At 46.0% G+C, this 26,733-nt stretch overlaps 1 protein-coding gene across 3 annotated transcripts; it reads left to right on the forward strand.

The window, feature by feature from the left end:
• The first annotated feature begins 1,930 nt into the window (after positions 1-1,930).
• EPB42 (erythrocyte membrane protein band 4.2) lies at positions 1,931-25,678 on the forward strand. 3 transcript variants are annotated; one of them, XM_008574023.1, is made up of 13 exons: positions 1,931-2,484; positions 8,922-9,107; positions 9,709-9,942; positions 12,832-12,950; positions 13,855-13,959; positions 14,858-15,035; positions 15,642-15,780; positions 16,067-16,170; positions 16,967-17,209; positions 18,291-18,590; positions 21,674-21,834; positions 22,947-23,080; positions 25,007-25,243. In XM_008574023.1, the coding sequence occupies exons 3-13, from the start codon at positions 9,828-9,830 to the stop codon at positions 25,167-25,169; spliced, it is 1,761 nt and encodes a 586-aa protein (XP_008572245.1). In that variant the 5' UTR covers positions 1,931-2,484; positions 8,922-9,107; positions 9,709-9,827; the 3' UTR covers positions 25,170-25,243. The 3 variants fall into 3 exon arrangements, with proteins under 3 accessions (XP_008572245.1, XP_008572243.1, XP_008572244.1); XM_008574021.1 differs by having other exon boundaries at positions 2,097-2,394; XM_008574022.1 differs by lacking the exon at positions 9,709-9,942 and having other exon boundaries at positions 2,203-2,394; positions 25,007-25,678.
• The last annotated feature ends 1,055 nt before the right edge of the window (positions 25,679-26,733 follow it).

Raw genomic sequence — 26,733 nt, forward strand, 5'->3', positions numbered from 1 at the left:
TCAAACCACCACCAACTCAGAATGTTGTCAAACTTTTTTTTTTTTTTTTTTTTTTTTTTTTTGACCGGTAAGGGGATCTCAACCCTTGGCTTGGTGTTATCAGCACCACACTCTCCCAAGTGAGCCACGGGCTGGCCCCTGTCAAACTATTTTATCTTTGCCAATCTGATAGGTGAAAAAAATGATATCTCAGGGTAGTTGTATTTTGCATTTATATTAGGTGAGTTTGGACATCTTTTCACATATTTGAGAGACTTTTATTTTCTTTTCTGTGGATTATCTGTCATATCCTTCACCCATTTTTCTATTGATTTGTTGTTCTTTTCATTTGTAGGAATCTTTTTTATTAAGGAAATTAACCCTGTGAGATATGAGTTTCAAACATTTTCCCTAACTTGTTGCATATCTTTTAATTATGTGAGTTTTTCCATTTAAAAATTTTTAAAGAACCAAATTTATCAATCTTTTCTTTATGGCTTCTGAGTTTTACATAATATTTTAAAAGGCTTTCCCAAGCTGACTTAAAAACAAGTGTCTTCTTATCTTTTCTTCCAGTACTTTTAGAATTTAATTTTTTACATTTAGAGTTTTGATCCATCTGGAATTTATTTTGGTGTGTGGCATAAGGTGAAAAGCCAACTTCACTTTGGCAAGCTATTTGTCCCAAAACCATTTACTAGTGAATCCTTATTTTCCCCACTGATTCAAAGTGCCACACTGAGCATATACTTAATGCCTACGGTTTGATTTATGAACTTTTTCTATTACAGTAATGTCATATTACGTTTTAAAATCTAGGAAGACTAGTCATACTTTACTACTGTTTTAGAAAGTACATTTTCAACCTTAGAATTAGTTTATATAGTTTCAAAGAAAAGTCTTCTTGCTTTTATTGGAAAAAAGAATCTTTGTGTTTTTATTGGAAATGCATTAAACTTAAGATCAGCTTGGGAAGGACTGACATCTTTATGATGTTGAGTCATCCTATCCAAGATTGTGACCTGCCTTTTTATTTGCTCAAGTCCTATTTGTGTCACATAATAGCATTTCAAAGTGTTTTCCTGACAGTCCTTGCACATTTCTTAGGTTTATTTCTAGATATTTCATCTTTTGATATAGTTGTTTATTAATTCAATCATTAAAGTTGGGTCTTTAATTATATTTTGTAACTGGTTATTGATTGCAGGTATGAAAATTATTGGCTTCTCTGATTTTGGTTCTAGCCAGCTTACTAAATTATCTTGTCTTTTATAATTATTTTTTAGTAGATTTGTGTTTTCCAGGTAAAAATATATTACCTTTGAAAGATGAAAAATTAACTTCTTCATTTCTTATGAAGAATCTTTGGAAGGGGGGAGTGGGAAGACAGCAGTTTCATTTTTTTTTTTTACATGATAAGATTCTTCAAGTGGGTAATAGTTCAGATTTTTCAGAGTATAAAAAGGTAAAGAGCAGAAAAATTACCCTGTCTCCCAGCTCCCCTCCCCACAGGCAACCAATGTTTGTGTAGTTTGTTTTATATCCTTCTGTAGACATCCCATATATATTCAGGCAAGTACAGCTGCTTCTGAGAGTGCTTCTGGTGACAGTCTCAGAAGCCCAGGAAAAAACTGGGCTTCAGAATTCCATAGAAGGCCAAATATTAGATCCTTTCCTGTGTCTCATCTCCTCAGTGACTAAACAAGGAGAAATTGAAAAGACATAGAGCTTGAGTCCCAAGATAGTTCCAAACCTTCTCCCAGACCAGGCAGGTTTAGAAGAGCTGCGGCCCTGGCTTCTGCTTTTGGGACATTTATCTTTCACCAACAAATTCTACTTCCTATCTCTTTCACACAGATGAATTCTGGACACTCATGTTCTCTCTTTAAATTATCAAAACAGCCTATAAACATCTAGCAACTTGCAGCCCATATGTTTAGGGCCTGAGATTTGGATATGGGTCTCCAGTTCGTGGAGGCATCTCTTCCAGGGTTTTTCAGTGTTGTTCAAATAACATTTCTGAGAGTCTCTTGATGTCACTGAAACAACAGGCTTAGAGGTTTCTCCTGGGCATCTCCAGTTGGCAGATCTTCTCCATTCTACCCCCTACTCTAGTTCTGCCAGCATACCCCTGCCTGAGCCTCCTGGCACAAGAGATAAAATGAAAAGGTTACTCCCAGCAGCTGGTCCAGCAGATACCAGCAGGGAGGGAGTAGGAGAGAAGAAACTTGTCGGGGTGCTCACAGGAGGAGTGGAGGGAAGTTTCACTATTCACAGACTCTTTAAGCCAGCAAAAGTACCTCTGGCATATTCTGTCTGGAAAACAAATTCAGAGAAGGAGCCCAGAAGCAACAGTTCAAGACAGCCCCTTCCTGCAGCCAAGTGGATAAGAGCAGACTTCAGCCATGGGACAGGGTGAGCCAAGCCAGCTCTCCGCAGGGCTCACTGGACTGTCAGTAGCCCCTCCATCGTTACGTGTTTTTCATTAAAGGAAAGAGGATGGTGGTGGAGTTGATGGTGGTGTGTCTATGAGTGGGGTGTGGTGAGTGGGTGCTGGTGATGGAGATGATGGAGGGGGGCTGTGGAATGGTGTGTGAAAAGTGGGTGTTGGTAGCGGTGGAGGTGATGGCGGTGTGGCTATGGAGTGTGATGGGGTAGGTTGTTGGGGGTACGCTGGCAGTCATGATGGTCTATGAGTGGGGTGTGGTGAGTGGGTGCTGGTGATGGAGATGATGGAGGGGGGCTGTGGAGTGGTGTGTGAAAAGTGGGTGTTGGTAGCGGTGGAGGTGACGGCGGTGTGGCTATGGAGTGTGATGGGGTAGGTTGTTGGGGGTACGCTGGCAGTCATGATGGTGATGGTGAGATGGTGATTGTGGTTAACATGGATTTGCATTACTATCCCCCGGTTATCATAACATGACTGTTCACAGCTCACTGAGTTGTGATACAAATGAGACACCCTGGGAAAGCATGAGGGTGTCATAGCCTCAAGGGCAAATGAGAGAGAAGGGGAGGTAGGAATCAGGGAATCCAACTAGAAGGGACAGAGGTGGACATAAAGCAAAACAACAGGCAGAGGTCATCAGAGTCAGAGCATCCTGGCAGGAACTGAGTATGCTCTCCTGGCCTGTGAAATTGCTGCCCCCCTTGTGTCCTGGGAGAAGAAAGTGGGTAGGCAGAGGGAAGGGGATTGTGGGGACAGTGGGAAGCAGCTGTGGTTCAGTCACTACGGAAACTGCTTCATGCCCCGGCCCCAATCCACCAGTCCGGTGCGTGGAGGGCAACTGCCCATGAGACCAACTCCTGAAAGGGGGGGAAAAAAACTCTGGGTGAATTCAGACAATCCACTCAGTCACGTCTTGTGAAAATACGGCAGACACACCAATAAGTCATCCTTTTGGCTCTGCGGAGACCCAGACAAATTAAAGATATACTCATTGAGAGGAACACATTTGAAGATACCAGGAGATCAAGTCTAGTCCCAAACCAGAGGACACCACAGGGCACCAAATTCTTTCTGGACGGGAGGTGGCAGAGCAGCTTCCAGCCCCAGAAGGGATCCACTGAGTCTTAGCTGCACTGTTGCGGTGTGCTGGAGCTGGCTGTGCTGGCTAAATTGCTAAATTTTCAGGAATCTTGAGCACCGGTTCTTAAACACAACCATTATTAAAAATTAAATTGCATAAATTTACGAGTAAACAAATTATATTGTAAACAAAGGTAATAAGTACTCTAAACTCACCGCTTCCTAATTATTTTACTCCATTTTGTCTTTATGTTCTTGAGGGTATTTATGTCTATTATATCTGCATGGTGGAAAAACTACATAATGGTGTGTTACTCTGCACCTCTTCACAATTCTGCACTCAGTGATATCACATCAGTAGCCTGAAATCGGCCATGGTGGGAGTATGTATACCACAGAAATGGGTAAATACTACGAATCAGTACTCTTCCTCTCCTCACTCCCTAAGCCAGTTGTTAAATATTTGCCAGCACATAATTGCTTGAAGAGCACCACATGAGGCAGTGCTAGGTGTGAGAAACAGAGGGGGAAGAGGGTGGGATACTGAGCACATCAGAGAAATCTCTGAAGAGCATTCCATTTGGCATCTCTGTGTTAACATGACTTCTCACTGGGTTGTAATACAAATAGAAGAACTTGAGAAAGCATGCGGGTGTCATAGCCTCAAAACCGAGTGGGAGAGAAGGGGAGGAAGGAGTCAGGGAATCCAACTAAAAGGGGCAGAGCAAGACATAAAGCAAGAAACCAGGGAGTCCCAGAGGGCGCAGAAACTTCAGGGGCTTCTGCAGAGTTCCGGCAGCACAGATGTAGGCCGAGTCCCCTGTGGTGCATCCAAGAAACTCTCCTTAAGGCCCTCTCACTGTTCTTGACCACTAGCAGATTGAGCAAACACTGACTGGGTATCTACTGTGTCTATGCATTGCTGGGGCAGGGGATGCAGACAGGAAAAAAACACAGTGAGAGGGCAGTAGAGGATTAGGCAGATTACAGCTATAAAATGGGGTGAGTGCTGAAAAGAGTGTGGCAGAGTACTGTGGGAGCTCAGAGGACCGACTTCCAACTGGAGGTGGCAGTGAAGGCTTCCCAGGAGGGTGCCTTTGGATCTTAAAAGATGAGAAGGCACTTGCCAAGTAAAGAGGCTGGGGAAGTCTTCCAGACAGAACCAGAGTCCAAGTGCATTCTGAACAGTGGCTCTTGCCATAACACTGATGTCATTATGTGGATCCAGACACACCAAGTCTCAAATCATATGCCTTTGGACATGAAGCTCACCATGCCACTGTCCAATCCAGCTCGACCAGTCCACAGAGGCAGGGCTCATCCTGGGCTCCAGCACCAGCTTCATGCGCAGCAGAGAGAAATTCTTTCTGGTTTCTGAATGCTGTTGTACCTCAATTTACAAATCCCAGCCTTGCTGTGGCTATTTTATCTATAGCTATGGCCTGACCAACCCACTGGTGGATAAGGGAGGACACAAGGGCACAAGGGACACCTAGGGACACCAGGGCCAGATATGCAGGGAGGTTTCTTCCCTCTTCCGCATGCTTTCACATTTCTTCATATTCAATGATGTCAGTTGAATCAAGCAAACACTGATTGGGTATCTATTGTCCTAATCTTATATCATCTCTATCACTGATGAAAGAAAGAATAGGGCAGGTGGGATGTTTCCCTTTCTTTCTTCATCATTCCCCTCTGCTCTTGAGTTCTAAGCCAGAAAGGTTAGGAACAGGAGGAAATCTGAAGGAAAAGTATCCTGAATTTGCCAAGACATGTCTTGGAACCTAAAGGACTTTGCCATCAGGGTCAGATCACTTCCCTGAAGTAGGTCAGACCAGCTTTCATACCTGAAAGCAAAAGTCATAGTTTTTCCCTCCTGGCAGCTGAGCCAGTGCAAAAAATGCAAGTTGCCTTTCAGACCAAGGAGAGTCCCAATGGCCTTCTGCCATCAAAGGATGAAAAATACACAACTCCTTTGCTTCAAGAGGAAATAAACTTTCTTCCTCCCAGTATTGTGCCTTATCTTGGGCTTGTTGAGCATATCTTTTTACTTCCCTGCTCCTTGTTTTTTCCTCCCTCTGTAAAATAAGAATTGATGGGTAGGCTGTCATAATACTCTTGGGCCAGCTCCTTTTCTATGCTCCATAGTGAGAATGGTGAGCCTTTACATCAAAGAGCCACACATGATCTTGGGTGAGTCGTTTCCACTCTTAGCCTCACTCTTCTCATCTGTAAAACAAGAGAATTGGACTCAGTCTTCTCAAAACTGCCTGTAAAAATTATCTAATTGTGTTCTAAGAAACAATGAGTAGTGGTGAGCAAGATTCTGGGTTTTATTCACAGCTTTTGGATTGGGGCCAGAAAAGGAGGTCAACAATGAGAATAAGCATTGTTCTCAATAACAACAGCAATAATTTCCTTCATGATAAAAACTCTTAACAAACTAGGTATAGAAGGTATGTACTTCTTTACAATAAAGGCCATATATGATGAACCCATAGCTAATATTATACCAAATGGGGAAAAGTTGAAAGCTTTTTCTCTCACATCAGGAACAAGACAAGGATGCCCGCTTTCACCATTTCTATTCAACATAGTACTGAATAGTACTTCTAGCCAGAGCAATTAGACAAGAGAAAGAAATAAAAGGCATCCAAACTGGAAAGCAGGAAGTCGAACTGTCCCTGCTTGCAGACGACATGGTCTTATATATAGAAAACCCTAAAGACTCCACCAAAAAACTGTTAGAACTAATAAATGAATTCAGTGAAGCTGCAGGACACAGAATTAACATACAACAAAGTCAGTAGCATTTCTATGTACTAATAGTGAACTATCTGAAAAAGAGATCAAGAAAACAATTCCTTTTACAGTAACTACAAAAAAGAAAAAAAAAAAAGATACTTAGGAATAAACTTAACCAAAGAAGTGAAATACCTCTACAATGAAAACTATAAAACTTTGAAGAAAGAAGCTGAAGAGGACACAAATAAATGGAAAGATACCACAAGTTCATGGACTGGAAGATTTAATATTGTTAAAATGGCCATTATACCCAAAGCGATCTACAGATTTAGTGCAATCCTTATCAAAATACCAATGACATTCTTCACAGAAATAGAAAAAAAACCCTAAAATTCATATGGAACCCCAAAAGACCCTGAATAGCCAAAGGAATCCTGAGAAAAATGAACAAACCTGGAGGCATCACACTACCTGACTTCAAATTATACTACAAAGCTATAGTAACCAAAACAGCATGGTACCAGCATAAAAACAGACACATGACCCAATGGAAAAAAGATAAAGAATCCAGAAATAAATTTATGCACCTATATACAACTGATTTTGACAAAGGGGCCAAGAATACATATTATGGAAAAGATAGTCTATTCAATAAATAGTGCTGGGAAAACTGAATATACACATGCAGAAGAATGAGAATAGACCCCCACTGCACATCATATACAAAAATCAACTCAAAATGGATTAAAGGCCGGCCCGGTGGCGCACTGTGCTAGTGCACCGCTTGGGAAGCGCGGCGGCGCTCCCGCCAAGGGTTCGGATCCCACATACAGACCGGTTCCTGCTCGCTGGTTTAAAAAAAATCAAAATGGATTAAAGATTTAAATGTAAAACCCAAAACTATGTAACTACTAGGAGAAAACATAGGGGAAATAATCCATGACATGTGGCTGGCCAAGGAATTTTTAAATAAGACTTCAAAAGGATAAGCAATAAAAACGAAAATAGACAAGTGGGATGGCATCAAACTATAAAGCTTTTGCACATCAAAGGAAACTGTCAACAGAGTAAAGAAACAACTTACAGAATGAGAGAAAATATTTGCAAACTATGCATCTGACTAGGTATCAATATCAAGAATATAAAAGGAACTTAATCTGACCACGAAAGAAGCCCACACGTAATCCCATTGAGAAATGGGCAAAGGACCTTAATAGACATTTCTCAAAAGAAGACATACAAATGGCCAACAGGCATATGAAAAAATGCTCAACATAACTAATCATCAGGGAAATGCAAATCAAAACTACAGTAAGATACCACTCCAGTTAGAACGGCTGTTATCAAAATGACAAAAGAAGACAAGTGTTGGCAAGGATGTGGAGAAAAAGGAACACTTGCACACTGCTGGCTAGAAATGTAAACTAGCACAGCCATAGAATATAGTATGGAGGTTCCTCAAAAAATTAAAAAGAATTACCATGTGATCCAGCAATCCCACTACAGGGTATATACCCAAAGGAAATGAAGTCAGTATGTCAAAGAGATATCTGTGCTCCCATGTTTATTGCAGCACAATTTACAATAGCCAAGATGTAGAATCAACCTAAGTGTCGAACAACAGACGAGTAGATTTTCTAAATGTATATATACACAGTGGAATACTATTCAGCCATAAAAAAGAGTGAAGCCCTGTCATTTGTGGCAACATGGAAGGACTCAGAAGACATTATATTAAGTGAAGTAAGCCAGGCACAGAAAGACAAATGACCTCACTCACTTGTGGAATCTAAAAAACAATGTTGATATTATAGAGGCAAAAAGTAGAACAGTAGTTACAAGAGATTGGGGAAGGTGGGGGAGGAAAATAAGGAGATGTTGGCCAACAGGTACAAAATTCAGTTAGGAGGACCCTGTCATTTGTGGCAACATGGAAGGACTCAGAAGACATTATATTAAGTGAAGTAAGCCAGGCACAGAAAGACAAATAACCTCACTCACTTGTGGAATCTAAAAAATAATGTTGATATTATAGAGGCAAAAAGTAGAACAGTAGTTACAAGAGATTCGGGAAGGTGGGGGAGGAAAATAAGGAGATGTTGGCCAACAGGTACAAAATTCAGTTAGGAGGAATAACTTCTGATATTCTATTGCACGGTAGGATGACTATGGTTAACAATTAAGTTTTGTATATTAATAATAGCTGGAGTAGAAGATTTTGAATGTTTTTGCCATAAAGAAATGATAACTGTATGAGGTGATTGATACATTAACTACCCTAACCTGATTATCATACAACATATGTATGTATCAAAACATCAGATTATACCCCATGAGTATGTATAATTATGACGTGTCAATTAAAATTTTTAAAAAGAAAAAGTAATAATAACAACAATCCCATTTAATAGGACTTACTATGTGTCTGTCAGTGTGCTAAGTGTATTATATACATTACTTCATCTAATTCCCACAACTCAGCAAGGAGGGGTGATTATTTTAAGGAAAAGGAAACTGAGGCTCAGAGTGATAAAGTTATTTGCCTGAGGTTGCATAGCTAATAAGTCGAGCCGAGGATTTGAAGCCTAGTCTCTCTGACACCAGAATCTCTGCTTTTACTTATGTTGTCACATTTACCTAGCCTCTATGATTTCTCTCTTTTCCACAATAGCCCTGGGTATCAAGAGCTGTGACTTCCAGGCAGCAAGAAACAATGAGGAGCACCACACCAAGGCCATCAGCTCCCAACGCCTCATCGTGAGGAGGGGACAGCCCTTCAGCGTCATCCTGCACTTCCGTGCTCCAGTCCGCACATTTCTGCCTACTCTGAAGAAGGTGGCCCTCATTGCACAAACTGGTAAGTGGGACAGACCCCTTTGGTAGCAGGACTGGGTGGGTGGCGGGTGGGGGTTCTTTCTCCAGCACCCTGTCAGGGAACCAAGGGGCAAATGGCCTACACTGTCACTGGGCGTTAAGGAGTCCTGCCCACCCGACAGGGCTGTTGTGAGGATGACACAAGATAATGTGCAAAATAAATACTGCTTATTATGACTCAGAAGTTGCTCAGCAGCATCACTGTGGGGTTCCTTCAGGTTGCAAATATATCAGCTTTGTGAAAAACCTTGGATGGGATCTAATCCAGGCTGAATATAACATTTAATTGCTATTGTTTATTGAATCCATACTACATGCCAGGTATTGGGCCAAGTCTTCACATGCAATATCTCACTCAGTCCTCACCTCGCCCCTGAGAAGCAGGTACTATTATAGATGTAGGTCCATGGATGCTGAGAGCCTGTGCTCTCCCATCACCCTTCACTGCTCCCCATCACTGGATGTGCCTCCTTTATTCTCCTTCAAAACCAATTTTCACCTGCTCCACCTCTGTAATACCCTGACTTTACTCTGAGTTGTGACCAAGAAGTCCAAATGACCAATTCATAACTGTGTGACTGCAGGAGAGCAGCCTTCTAAGACCAACAAGACCCAAGCCACATTCCCAATCTCCAGTTTGGGGGACCGAAAGTGGTGGAGTGCAGTGGTGGAGAAGAGAGATGCCCAGTCCTGGACCATCTCTATGACCACACCTGCAGATGCTGTCATTGGCCACTACTCGCTCCTGCTGCAGGTCTCAGGAAGGAAGGAACACCTCTTGGGTCAGTTCACACTGCTCTTTAACCCTTGGAGTAGAGGTAAGTTTGGACCTGTGCCAGCCTGGGCTGCACAGGGACTCAAGGTACTGGAGCTGGGGCACAGCTCTGTCAGGGAGCTCCTGCTCCAGACCCCTGTGCACAGCTCCCTCTAAGGGCAGCACCAGCACTCAGATACTGCTGGCACTTTATCCCTGGATGAGCAGGCTCTCAGACCCAAGGTCCTGTCTTGGTGTCACACATGGCAGAAGCAGTCTGGGGCTTCCCACTGAAAGTGAAGGCTTGCCTCACCACCAAACCCTGGTGTTGGTTCAGGGTGTTTTGGTCACAGGAGTTGAGACTCACTGAGATGGCCCCAGGAAAGCTATCCTTTATTGTAATGGTACAAAGGTGAGAACTGGAAAGGGCTCCAGGAATGAGGTGGCTTGAGGGATGGGCTTTTCTGTCTCTTGGGTCTCCCCTAGTCTGTTTCCAGGGTGCATTCAGGTTTTGTGGGCCCTGAAGCTTATGTAATTTGGTGGACCTAGAATACAAAGTAAAAAATTTTGAATTGCTAAGGCACCCACCAGAGCCTGAGGGGTTCTGTGTTAATGAGGGTCCCCAAGCTTTGTCTTCATCAACTTCACAGTAAATCTACCCTGGTTTGCTATCTTTGCCTCTCTCCACCTGTTTGTTCTGTTCTTACTGCAGATTGCTGGGTGCTTTCCATATTGACCTGAGCCCTATTGCTCAGCCAGCCTATAGTGGACTTCCTTAGGGTCAGGTGAACTCTCGTGGCCCTAGTGGCCACCTCTGGCAAAGCTCAGCCCTAGCTGTGGCTGGGGCTATTTCATCTCGAAAGGGCCATCAGACTTGCTTGATTTGCCCAAAATAGGACATAGTGGGGCATCTTCTCTTCCTTCCCATTCTAAAGATGGAGTCCATCTTTCCTTCTTAAATCTGCCACACCCACCTTAATCCTTTGGGCTCCTTGAGCAGTTGATGGGAGAATGTAAAACAGTTTCTCCAGGCGTTCCTGTCCTTGAGACACCAGACAACAAGTGCATAGCCCTTTTCCTTTCAAGAGTTTCTCTGCCAGCCTGAAGGGGCCACATTACAAGGCAGGGCTGGGAAACTGGATGAAACACAGGGATGTAAAAGAATCTCACCAGGTTCCTATGGCACCATGCCTGGACCCCAGTTTCTAACTGCATTTCTCCGTGGCACCTGAATCCAAGTGGCCTCTCTCTCTCTAATTCTCTTGTCCAGGGTGGGGTTCTCCAATCCCCACCACCAATCCTACCCCCACTTCAGATGGCCCTGCCTTCCGCAGCTCAGGCCTTTCTTTCCTACTCCAAGGGAGGAGGCAGGTGGAGCAATAGATGGGAACTAGTGTCCATGCAGGTGTGCCTGGCCGCCCATGTGGGTGAAGGTGGATTCAGGGCCCTGATTCAGCCAGTAGAGGCCCCAAGGCTCTCCACATTCTGCTGAAAGACCTTCAAGCTATTTCTCACCAAAGCTGAGACTTTGGTGTACCCCCTGGCTGACTCTGACTCCACATCCAGAGCCAGGCCCTGGTGGCCAGAGTAGAGACCCCGCAAAGACAGTTCCAGGACAGTGCTGGGTTCAGAGGGAACCCACAGTTTTGACTCCATTGTGAGGAGTCCTGTCTTCATGCTCAGTTTGTAGGGACTGCCCAGGGAATGTCTCTATGGGAGAGTTGTGGAAGTGCTTATCTGGGAGGAGTGGGTAGTTGGCACTGCTCATTTGGGAAGTGATTGAGAGATTGTCAGAGATTCTCTGGCATCTCAGTCTCATCACAGCATACTTGGGGATGGGGCTCTCCTGAATTCAAAGGGAAATTTTACATCATATAATGGAAGTCAGAGCCCTACCCACAGGCCAGGAGCTTTGTAAAAGGCTGCGCCCAAGTGGAGAAGAGGAAGGTGGTACTACTGGTGTTCTCATGAGGTACTCCCCAGAGCCCTGTAGATCCTGAGGCCAAACACCTCAGTTTGAAGTGACTTCCAAAGAAGTGATGTCTAGCTGACCTCACAGAGAGTATTCAGGATGGGAGGGCAGGAGTTGAGGGCTCCTTGGGCACACAATTCTGTGGCGTTGGGCCCCAGATTTTTCAGGGATTCCTGATTTCTAATATCCTATCCTTCTGTTGCTTCAAGTACCCTCATCCCAGCTGGATGCCTGAAGGGCCATGGAGAGATATAGCCCAGTGGCTCCTCTGGATGGTTTGGAAATCTTTTTCTCTTTCAAGGAACTAATCTAACCAACCCCCTCTCTACTTGCGCCACCAGGTCAGAGAAATAGGCACTTCTCCCCTCCGCTCCCAGGTTCTTAGAGTGGGTGATGGCCTCCTTAAAAGTCGCCCCCCTTATGATGCCCAGCCCAACCCTTGGGTGAGGAAAGGGAGTTCTAGACCCATTTCTGCCCTGGGACACCCCCAGGGCAGAAATCCAGCGCTCCTACTTTCACTCTCCAGTCCCTCTGCTCTTCCCAACCCTGTCTTGCCAAATGCTCCTCTTCCTTCTGCTCACGCCTGTTAACCTAGGCTTGATTGTCTTTGTGAAACATTTTTTGGGGGTCACAAATTGAACTTGTGGGTGAGACATAACAGGCCACTGGGGAGCTCCTTAGGCTGTTGCCAGTTTCTCTTGGGCTGATAGTGCTCTGGCTGCAAATGTCTTCTGGGAATCACCAGGCTTTTTAAGGTTGGTTTGTTCCTGTCGGCCTGCCTGACCATGAAGGCCACACCCTGACTGACCCAGGGGCTCTGGGCCAGGTCCCAGTGGGAGCAGTGAAAGAGGGACTTATTAGGCCCAGAGCTGAAGGGAAAGCCTGCAGCCAAACCTGACCTGGGCAGGGGGTGCTGAGGCCTGGACAAGGAGGGCGGGCCTAGTACCCTACAGGCCCTCATCCCCACCCGCTTCTTGCCAGAGGATGCTGTGTTCCTGGAGAAGGAAGCTGAACGCAGGGAGTATTTGTTGAACCAGGATGGCCTCATTTACCTGGGCACCGCTGACTGCATCCAGGAAGAGCCCTGGGACTTTGGCCAGGTACTGAGACTTCTAGGGGACGAGGCAGGACAGTGACTGTTCCATAACCTTCAATGTTCAGGCCAGACAGAACTAGCAAGTCCAAAAGCCCCTGGTCATGAGGCTATTTCTTTAGCCCATTTCAGCCCGGTGGTGCTTCCATTTCCTCGGGGCCACATCAGACCACCCTCCACAGCTACCAGAGTTATCTTTCTAAAAACTGTGGTAAATCAAGCCTCTGTCAAATCCCTGCTGTTGACAGGATAAAGACTGTATTCCCTGGCTTGACATCCAAGGCCCTTCCAGCTGGACAACTGCTTTCCTTACCCCACAAGCCACCCCATGCTCCAGCTCACCATCCCTGGAGCATGCAGACTGAACGTTCCCTCTGCCTGGAGCAGCTTCCCCCCTTTATGCCCTGGCAAACTCCTATCCATCTCTTAAGACTTTTGGGAAGCTTTCCCCAACACCCCAAGGCAGAGGGAGTCTCTCCACTGTGCTCCTGCTCTGTGTTGCCTTCTCTGCTAGAGCCCTGGCCACTTTGCTGTGATCTGTAATCTAAGGGACTCCACGTCCATCTCCAGTTCTAAACTGCAGGCTCCTCAAGAGCAGGAGCTGCCTCGTATCCTCCATACCGGTTAGGTGCTGGGAGGAGCAGTAGGAGCTCATGAAACGACACAGTGCTTGTCCTCAGTGGCTCATACCCTGTTGGAGAGTCAGACAACAAATGACTGGGTACCTGGGCACAGGGACCAGGAGGCACAGTGGGAGGGAGGGAAAAGCCAGAATTCCCATGGGGGACAATGAGGCAAGGGAGGAAGGTGTGGAGCCTGAGTCTGGGAGAATGACAAGAGGATGGGGCTGTCCTGCGGGATGACTGCCTGTCCTGGAAGCCTTTCACCATGCCCCCGTGTGGTCCTTACAGTTTGAGGGCGATGTCGTGAACCTCAGCCTGCGCTTGCTGAGCATGGACAAGGAGGTGGAGGAGTGGAGCCGGCCCGTGCACGTGGCCCGTGTGTTGGGCGCCTTGGTGAGAGAGAGGTGGGGGAGCCAGAGTGGGGAGGAGATGGGACAAGAGTCCCCTGATGGACCTTCCCCGCCCCACATCTATAGCCCTGAAAATCCTCAAATCACAAGCAGTGTCCTCCTCCCAGGGTGTCAAGGACAGTGCCTAGAGAAGGGTCTGAATGAGGAGGGGACAAGGACAGGCAAAAGTACCCATCTGGTGAGAAGAGCAGGAAGGTATCATCCCTCAGGACAAAAGCCAGCTGAGGACTACAACTGGTCTGGATTTCCTCAGAGCACTGCTCCCACCTGCTCCCTCTCCCTGCCCCCTACATGGAAGCCTAGGACCCTGGGGTGGAGAGGTAGGGTCCTTCTTACCCAGTTCTTGCTGCTACAGTGATCAAAGGGACTTGTTTTTATTTCTAAATTATTCCTAAGAATATGCAGACCCTGAAGGTAGCTTGGTGCTCTCCCTTGTCCCTAAAAGTTCTTTCTAGAGGAGTAGTGTGCTCCCCATTTCCTCTTGTGCCTGTGAAGACCCCTCTAAAGAGATGGTGAGGGTCAAGGCCAGCCTGTGAGTAGGAGGAAGCTTGAGATAAGTGGCCTCCAGGCCCCAGGTGCAAACCTGCTCTAAGGAGTTGGGTTGGGAAAGCTAAGGACCAGTGAAACCAGCTCCCAATGAGGGGCCGCTTTCTTGCTCCTCTTTGTGGCTCAAGCTGGAGGACTTGTTAAGGAGGAGACCTGGGCCCAGCCTTAGAGATTATAACCTGGTAGGCCTAGGATGGAGTGCAGGAGCATGCAAGTTTAACAAGTACCAGAGATCTTTCACCATGCCTGGAGAACTGTGATCGGCCCTCCTTACCCATCAGGAAGCTGTTCTGCCTGAGGCACTCATACTGACACCTGCACATTTCCCCCAACAGCTGCATGCTCTCAAGGAGAGGAGTGTCCTGCCCACCCCACAGACCCAGGTTGCTCAGGAAGGGGCCTTGCTGAACAAGCGCCGGGGCAGCGTGCCCATCCTGCGGCAGTGGCTCACTGGCCAAGGGCGGCCGGTGCATGAGGGCCAGGCCTGGGTGATGGCCGCTGTTGCTTGCACAGGTACAGAGCTGGTGGTGCAGAGGTCAGTCACCTGTATTACTGTATAGAGTGTCTGCCCTGCCTCTTGTGTTGTCCCTTGGCTTCCCATGTGGGAGGGACCACTCCAAACACAGGCGCTGCCTCCACTCCACAGCATTTCCCCACCTTCATCACACCCATAACTGGTTCAGATGCACCTTCTAGCCAAGAAACCAGCTCCTTGTCCCAGCAGCTCCTCCCCATCAGCTTCTGCTTCTTTGGACCCATTTTCAAATTCTGGCCTCGAATTCTCTTTCTCCCTGAAACTTTCCCTAACCCTGCCCCAACAGAGCAAGCCCACAGTGTTCTGTCCCATGGTTCTGTAACCATCCATATGCTATATGCTCTGCGTACTGTGTGACTTGTTCTACCTTATTTATCAGCCTTTATGTGTCCTGTTCTTGGGTGTCAGTTCTAACTTCCTGTAGCCTGTACAGTGCCTGTAGACCTCCTCTTTCCACAATGCTATCTGACATTTAAGACAGAGCCTGCCTGGAGGAGACACTGAAATTCTAGCCGCACGCGCACACGCACACACACACCCCTGTCTCTCTGGCACTCTCTGATACTCGGCCCTCTTCTCTGCAGTGCTGCGCTGCCTGGGAATCCCTGCCCGCGTCGTTACCACGTTCTCCTCAGCCCAGGGAACCGGTGGGGGCCTGCTTGTAGATGAGTACTACAGTGAGGAGGGGCTTCTGAACGGAGAAAGCCAGAGAGGCAGAATCTGGTGAGAAGCCCAAAGCAGATGATATTCCAAAGCAGAAAGGGCCCCAAATCTCTGTGGTATGACCTCATGGGAACCCCCACACCCCAAGTGCCACTGGCACTTTGAGACTCTTGGAGGCAGGGGCTGATGGTCAGTGGTGGTATGCGCGCCCCTTCCTGGGAGGGTTGCAGCACACTTACACAATGTCCTTCCATCCCCAAGGTAATGACAACTCTGCCAAGCTGCATTTCTAGAACCTCTTCAGCACTCCTTTCCCACTTGAATTTTTTCCCTTTGCTACACTCAGGATCTTCCAGACTTCCACAGAGTGCTGGATGACCCAGCCTGCTTTGCCCCAGGGTTATGATGGATGGCAGATTCTATATTCAAGAGCTCCTAATGGAAGTGGAGGTAAAGCCTAGGGGTTGGCCCAGGACCACCCAGGGGTGCACAGAGCTGCAAGAGCAGGAGTCCTTCCTGTCATGTCAGGAGCAGCAGGCAATCCAAAGGGGGTCTGCAGTCTCTAAAACAGGAAAAGCGGAAGGAATGATAGTGGCCAGCAGAATGCTGACCTGATGCCAGGCTCAAGGGAATAAAGGTGTCAGCCACCCTGACCTCAAGGCCATGGGGAGACTAGGCCCACCTTAGAGTAACAGGTGAGGGTGGTGAGTCTCAGGGAAGGACAGAGGGTTTTTAGATGGCTGTTGGTTGTGCTAGGTCAGGGGCTTGCAGGGTGGGACTTCTGAGGTTCTAGCTGTGGATGAAGAGGGACTCAGGATAGGCTCCAGCCCAGAGAAGGAAAATTCAGGAGCCATCAGAGGATGGCTCTTCCTCACCCAGAAACAGAATGGTCACAGTTCCTGGCACATAGTAAGTGCTCAAGAAAGGTGATCTAGTCCTGTCATGTACGTGGTAAAGCTGGCTTGGGAACCCCTGTGTGCTAAGTATGTTCCTTTGGGGTTCTACTTGTCCATTTCCTGGGAGGGATCCTGCCACAGGCCATGACCAAAAACCATTATCACTAAATAGTAGAGAGTTTTGCCTCTGTGATACTCAGAAACCCTGCCTAGAGCCCACCTCTGACCTTGATCCTGGGGGAAGGAAAATAGGGTATAGGATGGGGACTGAGATTTTGCATCTCTGAACTGAGCTTACACAACTATGTCTGATCATGGTTCCCTTGCTCATCAACCTTTCTCTCTCTCAGTCCTGGGGTCCTGTGATCTGGTCCCAGTCAAAGCAGTCAAGGAGGGGACACTGGAGCTGAGCCCTGCAGTATCAGATCTCTTTGCTGCAGTAAATGCCTCGTGTGTGGTCTGGAAGTGCTGTGAGGATGGGTCACTGGAGCTGACTGACTCCAACACAAAGTTTGTTGGCAATAGCATCAGCACCAAGGGTGTGGGCAGTGACCGCTGTGAGGACATCACTCAGAACTACAAGTATCCTGAAGGTACTGACCAGGGAATTTACGCACGCTTCTCAGTACCTGAAACGGCAAACAAGGGGAAGGGATGGGCCAGACAGACGCAGGCCAAAAAGAGTGCCAAGCCTTTCCCCATCACATAGAACAAGGTTTCTCAACACTGTTTGTCACTGTTAACATTGGGGCCAGATATCTCTTTGTTGTGGAGGGCTGCTTGGCAGCATTCCTCCTGACCATGAGATGCCAGCACCTCACCACCACCACCAGTTTTACAACCAAAAACATCTCCAGACATTTCCAAATGTCCCTCGTGAGGCAAATTGCCCCCTGATTGAGAACTACTTCTATAAAACAGTACACTTAATACCAAGCCCAGCTGCCAGAAGGCTTCTGATGTTGCTCCTATCCCCATCTCCTCCAACACCCCCCAACCTATTTCTCCATATTAGTTAATGGCACCACCATCCAACTCTTGGTCCAAACAAGAAGGCTTGCACCACCCTGGAGTCTTCCCCCTCCACTGCCCCACACTGTTCTCACATCTGTCCCCTGATCTCTTGCCCCATGGCCTGTAGTTAATCCAGGTCCTTACCTCCTGCTGACAGTATTGCAACAGCCTGCTAGTTGCACCCCTGCCTCCAGTCTCTCCATCATCGTTGTTCCCCTCCCAACTTTCAGTTTCCAGATGAGCTTTCTAAGACACAAATGTCATTATGTTGCTCCCCTGCTTCAGAATATTCCATGGCCCCCATTGCCCTTGGAATAAGTCCAAATTCCTTCACAAAGGAAGATTCAGCTCCCTACAAAACTGTCCTCAGAGACAGTGTTGACTTGTCCCAAAGCTTCTTTTTTCATCATTCAAGGGACAAATTCATAGCACTTGGAGAAGAACTTGGCTATTGAGAGGCTTGGAAGAGACAGGCTGTATCTGTGGTGGATGTGCCTCACACAGACTTTTTAGGACTAAACTTGGCCTTAGAGTTTTGCAAAGCTCCTGTGACTTTGGCATTTGAGTAGAAGTGGGTAAATGAATTTTAATCCTGGGCTTTTATTAAAGGAGTCTACACCTGCTGGGTAAGAAGTGTGCTTTGTTTCTTCCATTCTTCAGGATCTCTTCAAGAAAAAGAAGTGCTGGAGAGAGTCCAGAAATGGAGAATGGAACTCGGGAAAGACAATGGCATCCATCCTCCCAGTCTTGAGTCTGCTGATCCTCTGTACCTATTCTTGGAAGCCCCTACCTCCCTTCCCCTGAGAGGGGATGCCCAGCTCTCAGTGACCTTGGTTAACTCCAGCGACCAGGAGAAGTTGGTGCAGCTGGCAATTGGGGTCCAGGCTGTGTCCTACAATGGTGTCCTCGCTGCTGAGCTCTGGAAGGAGAAGCTGCCCCTCACACTCAGCTCCAACCTGGGTAACACCCTCTACAGCCCCGCCAGACACCCCTGCAGACAACCCCCCACATACCCGGCTTCTGCCCTGGGCAGGCAGGCAGCAGTCACAGGGCACCCCCTGCAGGTCTCCAGAGAAGGCTTTTAGCCCCTGGTGCTTGTGCGCTCTCTCTCTCTCTCTTTCAGGATATATTTATTGGATCTGACACAGGGGAAAAAGAACCCCACAATTCCAACTGCAGGCAGATAAGTATACAGACCCATCAGAGCAGTGTAAGAAGCATTTGATGAGGTAAACAGAGTACAAAGGCAGGAGAGTATCTCACCCAGGCTGAAGCGGCCTGTCCCCAATTAATCATACTGCACTGAGTCCTGAAGGATGAGTAGGAGAGTGATGGACACAAAAATGAGTCTCAGGCATTCCAGACAGAAGGAACAACATGTGCACACGTCCTACCTCCTCCCTGAGATTCTTCTTTAATTAGTTTGGGATAGAGTCCAGGTACAGATATTTTTTAAAAGCTCCCTGAACTACAGTAATTGTTCTCAAACTTTGCTGCATATTAGAATCACCCAGGGAAATTTGATGCTCAGCCTGCATCCCAGGCAGTTAAATCAAAAACTCCATAGTGGGACACAAACATCAGAATTTTTTTAAGTCCTCAGGTAGTTGTAATGCCCAGGCAAGTCTGAGAATCAGTGGACTAGAGCTTGTCTACAGGATTGCAACAGCCTGCTATCCGGTCCCCCTGCCTCCAGTCTCTGCATCATCACTTCCTTTCCAAGCATGGGAGGAGTGGTTTGGGGGGACTGGCAGGAGAGCTAGGCAGGGCACGGTCATGGAGGGTCTTATAAATCATGCTAAGGAGTTTGAGTTTTGTTCTCTGAATAATGGGAAAGGGAGTCAATGGGATCAGAAATCCATTTTAAAAAGAAAGAAATTTTGAAAGTACAGAATGGAAGGGGTATATCAAAGTAGTAGTTTCTAACCTTGGCTGCACATTGAGTCACTTGGGGAACTTTAAAAATACTGATGCCTGGGCCGGCCCGGTGGCGCACTCGGTAGAGTGCGGCGCTCCTGCCAAGGGTTCGGATCCCATATAGAGACCGGTCCGCTCACTGGTTGAGCGCAGTGTGGGCGCGACACCGAAGGTTGCGATCCCGTTACCAGTCACGAAAAAAGACAAAAAGGAAAAAAAAATACTGATGCCTAGGCCTCACTGCCAGAGTCTGATATAATTGATTTGGGGTGTGGCCTAGCATTAAGATTATTTATAAAGCTCCCCATGGGATTCTAATGTGTACCCAATGTTGAGAACCACTGGATTAGAGGTTGGAAGGTTTTGTAATAATCAAGTCAAGAAATGAAGGCCAATCTAAGCTAGCAACAATTAGACAAATTAAGGAGGTGGGACAGATTGCACTTATGAATGGGGGGAGGGTGGCTTCTGACTTGTGTGAGTCACCAGAGTAGGGAAAATGGGGAAGAGCAGGTTTGGGGAGAAAGATGATGAATTCGGTTGTGGGGCATTGTGCCTTAAAGCCCATGAAACATCCAAGCAAAGACCACCAGTGGGGAGCTGGAAACCTAGACCTGGTATTCAAGATAAAGGCCTGGGCTGGAGATCAGATGTGGAAATCCCAGGACAGAGGGGGCAGCCAAGAGTCAGAGCAGGATGCGCTTATGGAAGTGGGCAGAAAGACCATGAGAAAATGAGAGGGTGAGGGGGAACGGGGCAGCACTAGCATTTAGAGGGCAGTTAGGGAAAGAGCAGAGAGTAAGGGAGACTGAGAAGTCAAAGGGAGGGAGGGGGCACCCAGCAAGGTCTGCGGAGAGGTCACACGATGCCAACGCTGAAAATTGTCCATTGAGAGAGTGGCCTTACTGAGAAGCAACAGTGAAGACCAGTTTCCCAGGGGTTAAACCAACTGAGCTGAGGGGGTGAGATAAGCAGTGCAGCCCTTCCTGGAAGCATGAAGGGGAAAGGGAGAGGCTGGGTGGCAGTCACCCAGGGACACTGGGGAGAGGAAGCATGTTGTATTTTTTTTTAAATGAGAGAGAGCTGAATCTGCTTACATGCTGAGGAAAATAACCAGCATAGAGGGAAAGACTGAGGCCTTGGAAGAGATGGGCTGTAACTGATGGTACAATCCCTGAGGAAATGAGAGAAAAGAAGGATAATTATATTTATTCATATTTATTGAGCACTTTGTATTTGCCAAAAATTGTACTAATTGCTTTATATGCATCATCTCATTAATCCTCACAAAAACCTCATGAGACAAGAACGATTACTGTAGCCCCACTTTATAGATGAGGAGACCGAGACACAGCGAGGTTAAATAATTTGCCCAAGGTTACACAGCTAGTAGGTGGGGGTGGGGTGGGGGTCAGGATGGAACATAGATATTAAAAGCAGAGGACTCAACTTGGGCAAGAACGATTACTGTAGCCCCACTTTATAGATGAGGAGACCGAGACACAGCGAGGTTAAATAATTTGCCCAAGGTTACACAGCTAGTCGGTGGGGGTGGGGTGGGGGTCAGGATGGAACATAGATATTAAAAGCAGAGGACTCAACTTGGGGTGGTGGGGACACTTCATCCCCCACGAGGGGTGATAGCAAGAATAGATGTCTATGTCTGTAGGCTGGGAATGGGAACCTGAGCTTGGGAGGATTACTACTTGATGGCTTCATTTTCTCTGCAAAAGGAGCAGCAGCAGAGACTGGGAAGGAGCTAAGCAAGCATATATTTGGCAACTACTATGTGGCGGGTTCATTTGCCATATCTCATTTAACACAAACCATCTCACTGGACAGGCACTATTATTAGATGAAGACATTGAGGCTAAAAGAGCTTAACTTATTACAGTTCACAGGGACCTTTCCACAATCACATTGAGATGTCTGCCAAGAGTGGTGGTGGAGGTGGTAATGGGGGTGGGAGGTGGGGAGTGGGGTCTTGGGTAATTTCAACATTTGTAGCTGCTGTGGGGACCGAGGCATCCTTCTGGCCTCAGTGAAACCCTGTGTTCTTTGCATTGTGTGTGTAACTATGGCAAGTTTCTGTGATACACACTGACTCTGCCTGTCATGTGTTTCAGTTAAGAGAATAACTACCAGCCTGTCCTTCTCCCATTTTGAGCGAAACCCACCTGAGAACTGCTTCCTCAGACTCACTGCCATGGCAACGCACTCTGAGTCCAGACTTAGCTGCTTTGCTCAGGAAGACATCGCCATTCGTAGACCACATCTTTCTATCGAGGTAGGTGCCAGTCCTTCCCTGAATTGCTCTCATGTGCAATTCAGGCCCCCATTTTGGAAGGAATCTGAGTAGATGACCATGCTGGAGGATTACCAGAAAATGCTAGGTTTGAGAGCTCCTTCTCTTGAAAGAGATGGCTTCTTAAATTATTAAATTGTTAAGGTTTAAATCTTCCAGCTTCTTTAGTTCGTTAAGGTTTCTAAAATCAGGGCCTTCCCAGTTGCTGCCCCCATAGTTTTAGGGATAATAATAGCCTACGTTTCCTTAGCACTTTACCACATATGCCGAAGTATTTTCAGCTCCTTTATTTATTTTAATACAAAAGCCCTGTGAGGTAGAACTGTTCCCATTATTCAGATGAGGAAACTGAATCCTAGAGAGCAACATGCCGAAGATCCTAGATAGGAAGTTGAGTCTAGCACTCTTTCCACATGTTACCCTGACCAAATGAATGAGAGCTGGTTCCTGCCTTCGAAGACGTTATATTGATAAGGGAGACACCACACTTGGTCTTTTATGTAAGTGCTTTAATAGAGGTACAAAGTTACTATGGGATAGGTGAAGTAAGGGGGATTAATTCCAGCTGGTGGGTTTGGGGACAACTTTATGAAGCAGGTGACATTTATGCTAGTCCTTGAAAAATGGGTATACTTTCAGTGTGGAGGTAGGAGACAGCCACTATGGGCAGAAGAAGACTGAACAAAGAGGTGCAAAGGAAGAGAGCTTGAGGGATGTGCTGGGGATGGTAAAGTCCCTGATGTGCTAGGATGTCATTTATCAAGGGAAAAACAGGTGAGGCTGGAGAGATGGGTTAGAGACAGACTGTGAAGGATCTTGAATGCAACCTAAGCTGAATTCCAGTGACAATAAGAAACACTCCAAGGTTTCTAAGCAGAGAAGAGGCACCATCAGAGCTTGTCAGTGATGGGTCAAGGGTGAGAGTAAATGCAGGAAGATCAGGTAGAGGTCTAAAGAAGTCAGCTGTGGAGTTGGGTCAGTTTGGTTGAGATGAGGAGAGTAACTGAGGAGGGTTGCAAGGGTGGGCAGGAGGGAGGGAGGGACTGCAGCTCTGTGGCCTTGGCATCCTCTCCAGGTGTTTCCTCTTCCCACAGATGCCAAACGAAGCAGAGCAATATCGACCTCTCACGGCCTTGGTCAGTATCCATAACTCCCTAGATGCTCCCATGAAGGATTGTGTGATCTCCATCCTTGGAAGAGGGCTCATTCACAGAGAGAGGAGCTACAGGTAAGAGACTGTAAGTGTCTCATCCCACTGAAACAGCTCAACTGGTCAGAAAGGCAGGGACCCCAAATTAATGAGTCTCTTTGCTGTGTCCATGGAGACACAAAGTACACCCAGAAGTTAAACTAAAGGATTAGGGCTACCAAACGGCCTCTCTCATTCTGGGACCACCATGTCCATAGGAGGATAGGGCTGAGGGAGGCTGTGTGGGCCCCTCAGACACCCAGCTGTCCCTGGTTGCTGCCCTGGTCATGCAGGGAGAACCTGGGTATTGCTGGTAAATGCAGAGACAGGATTAGGGCCAGATACTGGAGAGTATTGCAGGGAGGGAAGCCTACCTCTCAGTGTGACCAGAGTGCATTTTACTTGTCAACACCACAATATAGAATTTTATTTATTCCCTTTTATTCCCATTCCCACCATCAGCCTTCATATGTTTTCATTAGTGTATGTGTATCCTTTTGTTAGTATCTGTAAAATACATACTGTTGCTTCATGAGCCTGCATTTTTAACTTATATGTTAGGTTCAATAGTTTTTCTTACTTTTCACTCAGAACTATGTTTTTAAGATTCACGCACATGTCACGACTGTTGCTTCATGAGCCTGCATTTTTAACTTATATGTTAGATTCAATAGTTTTTCTTACTTTTCACTCAGAACTATGTTTTTAAGATTCACGCACATGTCACGTCTTCTGCTATGTAATACCTCACCATGTACATCTACCGTACCTTACCACTCCACCTCACAGTGATGGGAACCCAGAGTACCAACATCTCTGACACCACAGATAATGTTGCAGTGAACATCCCCACACATGCCCTCTTATGTGTTTGAAACTTTGGTGAGATCAGGGAATATATATGCCACAGAATTGCTGTCGTCATAGGATATGACCTGGTTTGACCAGGTACTGTCAGATTTATTTGTAGAATGGCTGCTGGTGTCTACACTGCTTCCAGCAATGCATGAGGGTTTCTATATTCCTACCTTTCCTCCACTCCTGGAAATACTCACCTTTCTATTTTCTTCCAGTCTAATAGGAATAAAGTAATATCTTACTATTGTTTTAATTTGCAACTCTTCATATGTTTGTTAGCCTTTTCCATTTCCTTTTCTGTAAATCCTTAGTTTGTCCTTATGGTATTCCTGCCTTTTTTTGTTGTTGATTTGTAGGAGTTCCCTGTGTATTCTAGGTATTAGTCCCTTGGTTTCCGATGTTGCAAATATCTTCTTTCATGTCCACTGCATCTTTCACTGAATATGCAGTATGCAATTTAAGGTTCCACATATCTGCTCCTACCATCCCTGAGGTCCCTGGCAGGTAGTTGGGTTATTGAGCCACTGCCTCAGCCTTGTAAACTCAATGAGTCATTCATGCCAGCAAACCCAGAGAAAGGACTGTCAACATTTAACCAGAATTTTGTGGTCTCTCAGATCAATGGTAGGACAAAGCTCCTCAACGAAAATCTGCACCATTCTCAGTCACCAAAAGAAGGTCTGTAGGCAGGCCAGGAGGTTGCTGATAGTGTTCCAAACACCACCTGCTAACATACTGACATCCTCTCAATATGCTTGCTGCACCCACTGCACTTAGCAATAAGCAAGAGTTCCAAAACTACTACTTTTCCAAACACATCCCAGCACTATTACCAAGAATTGAGCCAGACTGAAGTCGCAGGTGATAAAAGGAACAACAGATGCAGCTGAGAAGCCCTTAGAGCATCTCTTCCCAACTATGCAATTACTCAGTGTGGGGAGGCTCCTGTCTTCTATCCTCTTATAACCACCTCTGTTTTAACAGCAAGGTACTTAGATGTTTATTTCTGCATAATCCACCTCTTCAACCAAGGAAGATTCAGTCACTGGGACCAGCAGAACAATGAACCTAGGAAAGAACTAGCACTTGCCTTTTCCTTTATTTCAGATTAAGTTCAGTGTGGCCTGGAAACACCTTGTGCACCCAGTTCCAGTTCACGCCAACACACATAGGACTCCAGAGGCTCACTGTTGAAATGGACTGCAACATGTTCCAGAACCTAAACAGCCACAGAAGTGTCACTGTGATCGCCCCTAAACTTTCAGCTTAAATTTCCAGCTCTGTCACCACTTTCCCCAACCAACACTTGAAGCTATGATCTAAAACCAAACATGTGCTGGGAAGGGAAATTTTGCTTAGACAAAGGAGTCTCCAATAAGGCTGAGCAGAAGAGTAACCAAGAACAAAACTAGATTCCCAGAAATTGATAGATAAGAAATTCATTTCTGTCACCCCAGCTTAAGGCAGCCACGAAGACTAGTTGTCTTAGAAGAGAAACTACTGGGCTTGAATGACAAAAGGAGGCCTTTGAAAAAGTACTCAGATAACTTCAAAGTACATTCAGATTTTTTAAAAGGGTACTCAGATACCTTTTTGGAGTACAGATTTTTCAGGCTCAGAGTTTTTCACAACCATTTTACTCCTCATTAACAGATTTCATTAACTTATAGATATGGGAAAGGACCTAACATTTTAAATCATTCTTGTATTTCTGGTGGAATGGAACAATATTAGCTAAAAATGGAATTTTTTAAGGAGCATGCCAAAAACATCACCTCCATGTGGGTGGCCCACTACAATAACCATGGCTGGAGTGCATTGACACAAGGAGAGTCACCAGCAGAGATAAAGAAAAGAAGACGTCTCTCTCCACAAAGCCCATTTCAGAGTGATATCTACTCTATGATAATATTGGGGACCTGATCACACCTCTCAGCATTGGACAGATCATCTAGGCAACAAATCAACAGAATAACCATTACTCTTTCCGAAGGAGAGAAGAAATCTACGGTAGAGGGAAAAGGGGGGAGGGAAAGGGGGGTGGGGAGAGATTGGACAAGGAGCGTCCACAAAGAATAATTATAATTTGTGACATTATATATGCTAGTAATATTGATTTGATCAACATATCTCAATGTTGAACCCTAAAAATACGTATAATCAATTTTGATTCAATAAAAATTTTAAAAAATAAAAAATAAAATAAAATGGAATTTTTAATACTAAAATTACATTGATCAGTGCTATCCCTGATCCTTATCCTTAAAGATCCAAACATGACTGAACAAAGTTATACACAACAGAGGACCTAAGAGCAAAGTGATCTAGATTTAGCTATAGATAATTCTTTTTCAGAGTTCTATATACATTGTGTCCCACAATTAAAGTCTGATATGAATAACACAAATTCAGTCCAGTAGGGAAATATGAAAATTATTAAGTATATAGAAAATAGGCCTTCTAAGAAAAATAAAAGAACTGAACTCCTTTTGTACAATGTTATGATTTTCTGTTTATGCTGTTTTGTTGCTTTGGCACTCTTAATCTGTTTGATTTTAGTTCCTTCTTTTCATGTCACTTGTAAGTACAGAATAGCACTTTTAGAGCCGGCCCAGTGGTGCACTCGGTAGAGTGCAGCGCTTGGGAGTGCGGTGGTGCTCCCGCCGAGGGTTCGGATCCCATATAGAGACCGGTCCACTCACTGGTTGAGCGTGGTGCGGGTGTGACACCGAGGGTTGCGATCCCGTTGCCGGTCGTGGTACAGGTGTGACACTGAGGGTTGCGATCCCGTTACCAGTCACAAAAAAAGACAAAAAGGAAAAAAAAAAAAGAAT

Source organism: Galeopterus variegatus, unplaced genomic scaffold (genome assembly GCF_000696425.1).
Source record: "Galeopterus variegatus unplaced genomic scaffold, G_variegatus-3.0.2 Scaffold984, whole genome shotgun sequence".
NCBI classification, from domain to species: Eukaryota; Metazoa; Chordata; class Mammalia; order Dermoptera; family Cynocephalidae; genus Galeopterus; species Galeopterus variegatus.